We start from the raw sequence: 12,016 nt of genomic DNA, 5'->3' as shown, positions 1-12,016 counted from the left end.
ACAAGGGAAGGGGTATTATTCCACTCTTTTTGTGGTACCGAAGCCGGATGGCTCGGTAAGGCCTATTCTAAATCTGAAGTCCTTGAACCTGTACATAAAGAAGTTCAAGTTCAAGATGGAGTCACTCAGAGCAGTGATAGCGAACCTGGAAGAAGGGGACTTTATGGTATCCTTGGACATCAAGGATGCGTATCTCCACGTTCCAATTACCCCTCACACCAGGGGTACCTCAGGTTCGTTGTACAAAACTGTCACTATCAGTTTCAGACGCTGCCGTTTGGTTTGTCCACGGCATCTCGGGTCTTTACAAAGGTAATGGCCGAGATAATATTTCTTCTTCGAAGAAAAGGCGTATTAATTATCCCATACTTGGACGATCTCCTAATAAGGGCAAGGTCCAGAGAACAGCTAGAGATGGGTTTAGCACTATCTCAAGAGGTGCTAAAGCAGCACGGATGGATTCTGAATATTCCAAAATCCCAATTATTGCCGACAACTCGTCTGCTGTTCCTGGGGATGATTCTGGACACAGTTCAGAAAAAGGTTTTTCTTCCCGAAGAAAAAGCCAAGGAGTTATCTGACCTGGTCAGGAACCTCCTAAAAACCAGGAAAGGTGTCTGTACATCAATGCACAAGAGTCCTGGGAAAAAATGGTAGCTTCTTACGAAGCAATCCCTTTCGGCAGATTCCATGCAAAGGGATCTGTTGGACAAATGGTCAGGGTCGCATCTTCAGATGCACCTGCGGATAACCCTGTCGCCGAGGACAAGGGTATCCCTTCTGTGGTGGTTGCAGGAGGCTCATCTATTGGAGGGCCGCAGATTCGGCATGCAGGATTGGATCCTGGTGACCACGGATGCCAGCCTGAGAGGCTGGGGAGCAGTCACACAGGGAAGAAATTTCCAGGGAGTGTGGTCGAGCCTGAAAACGTCTCTTCACATAAGCATTCTGGAACTAAGAGCAATCTACAATGCTCTAAGCCAGGCGAAACCTCTGCTTCAAGGAAGACCGGTGTTGATCCAGTCGGACAACATCACGGCAGTCGCCCATGTAAACAGACAGGGCGGCACAAGAAGCAGGAGGGCAATGGCAGAAGCTGCCAGGATCCTTCGCTGGGCGGAGAATCACGTGATAGCACTGTCAGCAGTATTCATCCCGGGCGTGGACAACTGGGAAGCAGACTTCCTCAGCAGACACGACCTTCACCCGGGAGAGTGGGGACTTCATCCAGAAGTTTTCCACATGCTATTCAACCGTTGGGTAAAACCAATGGTGGACATGATGGCGTCTCGCCTCAACAAGACACTGGACAGGTATTGCGCCAGGTCAAGAGATCCGCAGGCAATAGCTGTGGACGCGCTGGTAACACATTGGGTGTACCAGTCGGTATAGGTGTTTCCTCCTCTGCCTCTCATACCAAAGGTTTTGAGGATTATACGGCAAAGAGGAGTAAGACTAGTGGCTCCGGATTGGCCAAGAAGGACTTGGTACCCGGAACTTCAAGAGATGGTCACGGACGATCCGTGGCCTCTACTTCTGAGAAGGGACCTGCTTCAGCAGGGTCCTTGTCTTTTTCAAGACTTACCGCGGCTGCGTTTGACGGCATGGCGTTTGAATGCCAGATCCTAAAAGGAAAAGGCATTCCAGAAGAAGTCATTCCTACCTTGATAAAGGCAAGGAAGGAAGTCACCGCGAAGCATTATCGCCGTATTTGGCGAAAATATGTTGCGTGGTGCGAGCAGCGGAGTGCTCCGATGGAGGAATTTCAACTGGGTCGTTTTCCTACATTTCCTGCAATCAGGATTGTCTGTGGGTCTCAAATTGGGATCTATTAAGGTTCAAATTTCGGCCCTATCAATATTCTTCCAAAAAGAATTGGCCTCAGTCCCTGAGGTCCAGATTTTTATCAAAGGAGTACTGCATATACAGCCTCCTGTGGTGCCTAAGGTGGCACCGTGGGATCTAAATGTAGTTTTAGATTTCCTCAAATCCAATTGGTTTGAACCACTAAAGAATGTGGATTTGAAATATTTCACATGGAAAGTGACTATGTTACTGGCCCTGGCTTCGGCCGGGAGAGTATCTGAACTGGCGGCTTTGTCTTATAAAAGCCCTTATTTAATTTTCCATTCGACATAGGACAGAGCTGCGGACGCGTCCGCATTTTCTCCCTAAGGTGGTATCAGCGTTTCACCTGAACCAGCCTATTGTAGTGCCTGCGGCTACAGACGACTTGAAGGACTCCAAGTTGTTGGACGTTGTCAGAGCCTTAAAAATATACATTTAAAGGACGGCTGGAGTCAGAAAATCTGACTCGCTGTTTATACTGTATGCACCCAACAAGTTGGGTGCACCTGCTTCTAAGCAGTCGATTGCTCGTTGGATTTGTAACAAAATTCAACTTGTACATTCTGTGGCAGGCCTGCCACAGCCTAAATCTGTTAAGGCCCATTCCGCAAGGAAGGTGGGCTCATCTTGGGCGGCTGCCCGAGGGGTCTCGGCATTACAACTCTGCCGAGCAGCTACGTGGTCAGGGGAGAACACGTTTGTAAATTTTTACAAATTTGATACCCTGGCAAAGGAGGACCTGGAGTTCTCTCATTCGGTGCTGCAGAGTCATCCGCACTCTCCCGCCCGTTTGGGAGCTTTGGTATAATCCCCATGGTCCTTTCAGGAACCCCAGCATCCACTTAGGACGATAGAGAAAATAAGAATTTACTTACCGATAATTCTATTTCTCGGAGTCCGTAGTGGATGCTGGGCGCCCATCCCAAGTGCGGATTATCTGCAATACTTGTACATAGTTATTGTTAACTAATTCGGGTTATTGTTTAGGAAGCCATCTTTCAGAGGCTCCTCTGTTATCATACTGTTAACTGGGTTTAGATCACAAGTTGTACGGTGTGATTGGTGTGGCTGGTATGAGTCTTACCCGGGATTCAAAATCCTCCCTTATTGTGTACGCTCGTCCGGGCACAGTACCTAACTGGAGTCTGGAGGAGGGTCATAGGGGGAGGAGCCAGTACACACCACCTGACCTGTAAAAGCTTTACTTTTGTGCCCTGTCTCCTGCGGAGCCGCTATTCCCCATGGTCCTTTCAGGAACCCCAGCATCCACTACGGACTCCGAGAAATAGAATTATCGGTAAGTAAATTCTTATTATCTATATATCTCTCTATATATATATATATATATATATATATATATATATATATATATATATATCTCTATATATATATATATATATATATATCTCTATATATATCTCTCTCTCTCTCTCTCTCTCTCTCTCTCTCTCTCTCTCTCTCTCTCTCTCTCTCTCTCTCTCTCTCTCTCTCTCTCTCTCTCTCTCTCTCTCTCTCTCTCTCTCTCTCTCTCTCTCTCTCTCTCTCTCTTTAGTCCATTAGTGTCCAAACTGGGTCCTCATGTCAACCTAACAGTCCGGATTATTAGTAGTATTATTTATCACATATATCCTAGCACAGAGAATATTTGGCCATTCACATCAGTCCCTGCCCCAGTGGATGTGTCAATATACCCTACCACATGTACATGCGCGCGCACACACGCATTCACGCTAGGGTTGGTTTTGTTGGAAGATAATTCACCTACTAGCGCATTTTTGGAGTGTGGGAGGAAACTGGAGTACCCGGAGAGAACCCACACAAGCACAGGGAGAATATACAAACTCCACACAGGGCCATAGTGGAACTGAAACCCATGTGAGGCAGTAATGTCTGCTGTCCTCCATGTTTAAGTACAGATAACTTAATTAGTACCTCAGTCGGTCTGATTTATGCCATTTGTGCACATGCATAGATATCCTTTAAAACCTAGCCTGTTAGGGTGTCTTGAGGACAGAGTTTGGAAAACCCTAGTTTAATGCATTGTATTTAAGCTTGCCAATATGCATGCTTAGCTAAGGAAAATATTTATTAAAATAATTACCATATACCTTTTACGGTTTGTGGCTTTACTTTGACATTATTAGTTTCTTAGAACAATTTGTCCGATTTTACCAGCTGTGTTCTTTTTCTAGGGATATCTCTGGAACAAAATGTGACTTCACAGTACAAGTGCAGCTCAGGTAACTCCCCCATTTGGAGCCAGGTCCCTCTGTAGTGTCTTGTACTTAGAGAGACAGTCCTAGTGTTATGATCTGTTGTTCTTCCCTCAGGTTCTGCCTTTCTGAGACCAGCTGCCCTCAAGAAGACCATTTTCCACCAAACCTGTGTGTTAAAGTAAATGGAAAACCCTGCAACCTGCCAGTAAGTGGTTTTACTCGGTGGAGGGTTTTTTTTTTTTTTTTTGCCTCCATCTGTTCCAAAAGGTTCTAAAGATGTATTCATTCTTACAGGGTTATCTCCCACCAACCAAAAATGGGGTCGAACCAAAGCGACCAAGCCGACCAATCAATATTACCTCACTTGTACGTCTGTCTACTACAGTTCCTAACACAATCGTGGTGTCGTGGACATCAGAAATTGGACGTGTAAGTTAAACATTTTCAGACGGCCTGTTATATCTCTTGTAACTTGGACATTGCTTTGCAAGTATTCATGAGATGACTATTTACACTCCATTTGATTTGAAGGGTCTTATATGACGCGTGTACAAGTTGCAGTTTTCAACTTTTTTGAGCTGGCTATATACTGTGTAGATTTTACTTCTGAGGAGCTGGCCAACAGTATGCCAGGCTGAGTGACTCAATAGATTTTGCTGTGCCTCTGTACACTGAATAATTTATCTTAATGTTAACTACACTGAAGGAACTCTGCAGGATGGTGGTCTGGGAGATAAAACCTGTTGGAAAATCAAAACCAATGATAACTGTTTTGTGCAGTTTTCTAGTGTTGAGCGACTATTGTTCATATACATGGCACGATAGAGGTTCAGCATCAGTGACATGCAGCAAGGCAGAGCCTTTTGCTGTCGTACTAACGTGTAAACCAGACATTTGAATATATAAAGTATATGAAAAATACAGAATATATTAGAAATATTCTCTGTAGTATTCTAATAATTTTTATAGTCAAAACTCTGGAGTAAAAAGTCTGACTGGTGAGGCAGTGCCTATCTTTTCCACACATCTCTTATCAAAAACCCTTTAAAGTTCCAGCGGGGTGTACTGCTGCACCTGTGTATAATGCCCCCATGTATATACTGCCGCACCTGTGTATGATGCCCACGTGATCCCTCTGGCTCATATATTGTTTGTAAATCTGGCCCTGATACTAGTCTGTCCCTTCTGAGCCTTTTACCTCACCGCTCATCCCTGTTCAGCATGGTCGTAAATTAACAGGATTGGAAAGGTAGGTCAGGGTATGGCTAGTTTTAGTAGGGACGTAGTCTTTGTCTATAGTCAAAAAGATGTGGACAGCAGAATGTAAAGCATGGCATGCCGACATGATTGTGATTTAACGCATTATAACCATGTCGGCATTAGAATTTGTAACATGCTGTACCATAGTGTTCAACGTTTCTAATGTCTACTCTTTTACAATGCTATAAGGGATCTACTTACTAAGCCGTAGATGGAGATAAAGTACCAGCCAATCAGCTCCTGTCACTTTTCATGTACAGCCTGTGACATGGCAGTTGGGAGCTGATTGGCTGGTACATCCAGTTCTTAGTAAATAGACCCCTAATTCACATGGATAGTGTCAGCGTGTAGTGTGTGACTTTCTGCTGTCCACATCAGTGTGTGTTCTTCTCTGATGCTGCTCAAATGTTCAGAGATTTTGTGTGCATGTTTGCCACACTTGCGCTTAGAGTATGGAGTGCAGAAGTATAGGGAGGTCATATTTACACATGCGTCTTGTACACATCACCACATAGCAGTATATACATCTGTACTTAACACCTAGTGCAACATACGCACAATGAACACAGTCTGTAACCACATTCCATTAATTTGGTGTTTTGATGCCTTCTACTGCTACCATTACTGTGGCTGCTGAAATCAAGTTGCAATTATTTAATTCGATTTTCGATTGTCTACAGCAAGAAAGCAGGTTCCCCTTGTGATCTTTTAAAGGGAAAACACAAGAGATGTTAATACAAAAGTACAATTAAACAAAAACATCTGTGTTTAAATGAAATGCGTTTTGTTTTTTTTTGTAACTACAGGTATATATTGTGTGCTGCAACATTTTGTGGCATAAGCCAGATGCATATTTTACACTCTTAGTTCTGGGTGCATTGTGCTTTGCAAAATGTATCTATCTGTGTGCATGTTTTATATGTGTTTGGTGTTAAATGGTCTAGCTGTGCATGAGCCTCATAGCATTGGCCAGGGTATGGCGCGACACTGGTGGATAAAGGGGGCACATCAGTGTTGTAACCCCTTAAGGTGTGTACACACGGTGAGATTTCTCCTTTCAATTTTGACTAGATAGTCAATCACAAGGAAAGTTGGTGCAAATCGCAAGGTGTTCGCTACCTTGCGATCCCGATAAGCACTCCTGTGGGTATCGTAAGGCTAGCTAGACTGTGCAGGAAAGTCAATTTTGACTATATAATTCTAGTACAAAGTATAGTCAAAATTGGCATTTAGTCAAAATTGTACATATACAAAATCGAAAGTACAGATAGTCAAAATCTGCTTCTAGGGGGAGTTCAAGGGAAATCGCATAGTCCAAATCGGAGATAGTCTATATCTCGCCGTGTGTATGCACATTTTATATAATTTTCTTATCTCCACAATCTGGTCAAGTGTAAAGCGTTTTTGTTCTTAGCTAGGCCTTTCCTTTTAAGGCATTTAGGGGGATATCCAAATTCATGCTCTCCTCCTTCAGTACTGCCCTTTCCCTTGCTAAACAATCATACTTCAAAATCCTCATTTCTACAGTCTTCCAACCCCCGGCGCCTCTTTGCCACTGTTAACTCCCTACTCTGCCCACCACCACCTCCTCTCCCTTCCTCATTGTCTGCTCTTGACTTTGCCACTTATTTCACATCCAAGATTGACTCCATACGTCAGGATATCACTTCCCACCAGACCAGCAACCAGCCACCCACTTCCACTAACTGGTGGTGTCCCCCAAGGCTCTGTTCTTGGTCCTCTCCTTTTCTCTCTCTATACGTCCTCTTTAGGTGAACTCATTAGTTCTTTTAACTTCCAATACCACCTCTATGCTGATGACACTCAAATCTACCTCTCCTCCCCTGATCTCTCCACGGCTCTCCTCACTCGTACCTCAAACTGTCTTTCTGCTATCTCTTCCTGGATGTCTCAGCGCTTTCTTAAACTCAACATGTCTAAGACTGAGCTGATCATCTTCCCACCCTCCCGCACAGCCTCACCTCCCACAATCTCATTCATTGATGGCACGACTATCTCCCCTAGCCCCCAAGTACGCTGTCTTGGCGTAATCCTTGACTCCTCCCTCTCCTTCAAACTGCACATTCAGCACCTCTCACAAACCTGTCATTTTCATCTCAAAAACATTTCTAGAATCAGACCTTTTCTCACCCAGGATGCCACTAAGATCATTATTCACTCACTGATTATTTCCAGACTGGACTACTGTAATCTCCTCTTAACTGGCCTCCCTGACAATTACCTCTCTCCACTCCAATCTATCCTCAATGCTGCTGCCCGGCTCATCTTCCTCACCAAACGCACTACGTCTACCTCCCCTCTCCTACAGGCCCTCCACTGGCTTCCCTTCCCTTTCAGAATCCAATTCAAACTTCTCACACTCTCTTACAAAGCCCTCACCCACTCCTCTCCCATCTACATCTCTGACCTTATCTCCCTTTACTCTCCCACCCGTCCTCTTCGCTCTGCTAATGCACGCCGACTCTCCTGTCTTCTGATTACTTCCTCCCACTCCTATCTCCAAGATTTTTCACGTGCTGCTCCCTTTCTCTGGAATTCTTTACCTCTCCCCTTCAGACTCTCCACCTCTCTACAAAACTTCAAACGGGCTCTTAAGACCCATTTCTTTACCAAACCTAGCCAAATCTCAACATAACCCTCTGTTCCACACTCTCTATGTACCCTATCTGTGTCATCCCTGTCTGTCTACCCCTCCCCTAAGAATGTAAGCTCTCACGAGTAGGGCCCTCTTCCCTCATATGCTTATACTTTTCTTGCTTTAATAATCCTCAACTGCCCAGATCCCACAGTTTTTTGACCACCTGGAACTTATCTCTGTTTACTGGTGTAGTTATGCTTAGTTGCCCTGTACTTGTCCTATATTGTATTCAACTGTAAGTCACTGTTTTCCTATTTTTTATGTGCATTTGTACTCTGTAATTGGGCGCTGCGGAACCCTTGTGGCGCCATATAAATAAAGGATAATAATAATATCAAATTATCCCCGTTAAAACATCTTGTCTGAAAAACGTCCGTTTCCGGACGCTTTTCGGACTTTTTTTTTTCCCCGATGTTTCGTGGATATTTTATTTTTTTTGTTTACAGGCTATCCAGTTGGATCGACTGTAAAAAATAAAAATAAAAATCTCCCGAAAACGGTGAACCCTATGTGTTTTCGTGTGAAACAGCCCCGTTTTCGGATGAAAACGGGGTTGTTTCTGGGGATTCCGCTTGGCTTGCCGCGGCACGCGCCGGCTTATCGGGGCTAATTAGCCCCCGGCGGGACCATTAGCCCCAGTAAAAAACCGGGGCTAAGTAAATATTCCCCTTAGTGTAAAGTCTGGTAATAAGGGTGTGCACTTGTCACCCTTGCTCTCATACATTGCCTGACCTGGCGTAATTACGTTGTGCGGCAGGGGAGTAAATGTCCTCTTTTTATTCAAATTTGGGGAGTGCCCCCTAGTTCATCTCCAAAATCATTGTGAGTCACTCAAAACCAGGCAATATGTTCCTTGTGCATATTGCATGGCAACATAGTTTTGTTCTGATGCATATTAGCTCCTAACCTATGTGAGGCCCAATACGAGCCCCTCCCAGTGCTCCCCTGCAGGCAGAGTAAATGGATAAGGGGTTGGCTCTATAGACTTACCATCTTGTTTAAGGTCCATGTCTGAATTTTGTCAACCTCCAAATCTTTTGACAGAATTTTTCACTGGCTGTTTACCTGGTTAAGCAGTTGTCGTCCGCTATCTTACTGCAAAGGCTACGAGGGAAAGGGATTCGCAACCCAGACCATTCCAGAGCGCTCAGTAAGAGATTTTTATTTACAGTGTAATTTGTGTATGAGTTTGACACATCTGTTTGCACTCACCAGATAAACACTTAAAAATGCAATTACATGAATAGTGAGGCTGGAAAAATAAACCATTTCAGCTTTTACATACTTATTAAATATACATTACTGCGCACAGAAATTTCATACATATGGCATACATTTGCAGTTCTAGTTTGTGAAACCCCTACACTTTGGAATCTTCTTTAGAAGAATAGAATTGTGACCTCAAATTGTGATTCTCTTATTCTAGTTAAAGAAAAACTCACAGCTGATCCAGACAGTGAAATTGCTACAACAAGTTTACGGGTTTCGCTCCTGTGTCCGGTAAATAGTTCATAATACAGAGTACTGTTAAGTAGTGGTTTTGACCTTTCAGTAAAATAGAAATGTGTTTGTACCGGTCCTGTCATTCATATATCTGTGTCACAAGCTTTGGTTGGTCACTTGTACCAGGCATGCTGCTTTGTTTTGGCTTCAGATGCTCATAGGTAGCAGATCTCAAATCTTAATCTATTCCCTACTGTAACCTAATACAGTAGATCCGGAAGCAAAGTGAGATTTTCTAATTATTTAGTGTAGGAGCCACTTTGTGTATGAGGTAGTCTCCGGGAAAATGGCTGACACAGAAGTAGGTTTACGCATTTGAAAACAACAACTCTGATGTTTGAGTGAGAGTGCAGGAGATTAAACACAAGACAAACACGTTTTAAGTATGTATACCCTCCCCTCTCACAGCCTAATCCTAACCACCATCCCGCGGTAATACCTCCCCACGGTGCTGAGATTCTGAACAGATCCCTTATGAACATGTGATGAACTAGAATTAATTTTATGGTGACAAAACTGGATGAAACCTTGTAACTTTCTTTATAAAGCAACTACTACTTTATTTTTAACTGATTGAGACAGGCTTTTGTTAGTCATCTTTTATCTTTTCTTCAACTTTCAGCTGGGAAAGATGCGTCTGACAATCCCTTGCCGAGCACTTACCTGCTCCCACCTGCAGTGCTTTGATGCTACACTCTACATCCAGATGAATGAGAAGAAACCCACATGGGTGTGTCCTGTGTGTGACAAGAAGGCCCCATATGAACACCTAATCATTGATGGGTGAGTATATTACTCGTGCTTGGACATGCAGTCATAGCTCTATTAATAACATCCCATGTTCCTTACACATGGGATGGTGGGTACCCCTCCCCTCCCACATTACTATCATACCTAGATCCCTCTTACATCTGTTATACAGACTGCATCTACATTACTTTGTATTAGATGTCAGGGGCGGATTGGTCCACCGGGGTACCATGCAATTCACCGGTGGGCCGGCCCTACCCCACTTCTGCTGGGCCGATGCACATAGTGCGCTGAGCCGGGGACTGCCGCTACAGCGATCTTAGCTCTCAGATTGGGCAATGGCTGCTGCTCACTAGAGGCGGCTTCTCCGAAAACGGCCATGGAAGCACCCACCTGTGAGCTGCTGCCAGCTTATGCTAAAATCAGTGGGGTTTAAATCCATCGGAGCAGTTATCAGAGGACATTTAACTTGTGGCATTTAGAGGTGTAATGTGGGCGGAGCGGGAGCTCTGGACTCCCTGATGTCCGCTCCTGCCGTGCCGATGCCAGATGCGCACCGTTCTGTGCACCATGAGAACTTGTGCTGCCTTTTGAAATAGTAAGGCAGTGTACAGCCTTTAACAGCAGTCAGCATTTGTTGTGTGCTGCACTGTGTATGTGTGGCTTTTGCCCCGCCCCTGCCTCTACACTTACTACAATCACTGAAGCTGCAGCATGGACACGGTCTGCAGATGTCTGATGTGGAGCCTTGGGGACTGCACTGGGAACGGCCAGTGGCAGTAGGAGAGGGGGTAGGTGATCAGAGACCAGTCTGCCCTATTTCTCCAGCCCACCCCTTACTACATCCTCTACCCCATGTCTGTCTGACTCCTCCTCCTTTTCCTCACCATGTCTCTATCACCCCGTCTCTGACCCCCCCCCCGGCTCTGTCTCCATTACACCTCTGTCTCTGACACCACCAACCCCCTCGTGTCTGTATCCATTATCCCTCTGTCTCTGACACCCACCCCGCCACGTGTCTGTCCCTATTACCCCTCTGACACCCCACCTGTGTCTGTCTCTAACACCTTCTTTCCCTCACCATGGCCTCCATTAATCAACATTAATTTTTAATTATGTTAATTAACATTACCGCCCGCCACGTTTTTTACGTGAATTCATTATTGAAGCTGCTGCCTAAAACACCCAGCAGCACTGATTGTCACATTCAGACAGTGCTGACAAATGAAGACAAAGCCGATTTTTTTCTCTTCATAGATTGGCGCATGCGCAGTGCATCTTCCTTTCTGCCACTGCATGCAGAACTTCAAGTTGTCTGTACCCCATTTCCAACACTGCCTAAGTCAGGCATGTCCAAACTGCGGCCCTCCAGCTGTTGTGAAACTACATATCCCAGCATGCCCTGACACAGTTTTGCTGTCAGAGAATGCTAAAGCTGTGTCAGGGCATGCTGGGATGTGTAGTTTCTCAACAGCTGGAGGGCCGCAGTTTGGACATGCCTGGCCTAAGTGATAAGACCAGGGATGGTTCTATCTCTTCGATCTGTCTTTATCTTCTGTCTGACTGTCCCTCCCTTCCGTCTGTATCTTTACTGTCCAGCTGTCTCTCCTCCCTCTGTCACTCTGCTCTCTGTATCTTTCTTCTTCCTGTCAGTCTCTTTGATCTCTGTCCACTCACATCATCTGTCTCTTTCTCCCATCTGCCTGTCCCTGCTAGTATTGTGTTTCTATTGGATATATGTAGGTATTGGAAGTTTCAGGGTACTCGGTCTGTCTGTGGG

At 44.9% G+C, this 12,016-nt stretch overlaps 1 protein-coding gene across 3 annotated transcripts in view; it reads left to right on the top strand.

Moving 5' to 3' along the window:
• Positions 1 to 12,016, top strand: part of PIAS1 (protein inhibitor of activated STAT 1) — a 216,454-nt gene that overhangs the window by 172,279 nt on the left and 32,159 nt on the right. For all 3 annotated transcript variants that reach the window (XM_063925544.1, XM_063925542.1, XM_063925543.1), the window contains 6 exons: positions 4,041 to 4,088; positions 4,179 to 4,269; positions 4,359 to 4,493; positions 9,028 to 9,133; positions 9,410 to 9,483; positions 10,109 to 10,269. In XM_063925544.1, coding sequence (XP_063781614.1) covers positions 4,041 to 4,088; positions 4,179 to 4,269; positions 4,359 to 4,493; positions 9,028 to 9,133; positions 9,410 to 9,483; positions 10,109 to 10,269 — 615 coding nt within the window. The remainder of the gene's footprint in view (positions 1 to 4,040; positions 4,089 to 4,178; positions 4,270 to 4,358; positions 4,494 to 9,027; positions 9,134 to 9,409; positions 9,484 to 10,108; positions 10,270 to 12,016) is intronic.

The sequence above is a fragment of the Pseudophryne corroboree genome, chromosome 6 (assembly GCF_028390025.1).
Source record: "Pseudophryne corroboree isolate aPseCor3 chromosome 6, aPseCor3.hap2, whole genome shotgun sequence".
NCBI lineage: Eukaryota > Metazoa > Chordata > Amphibia > Anura > Myobatrachidae > Pseudophryne > Pseudophryne corroboree.
This window is presented reverse-complemented; position numbering and strand designations above follow the sequence as displayed.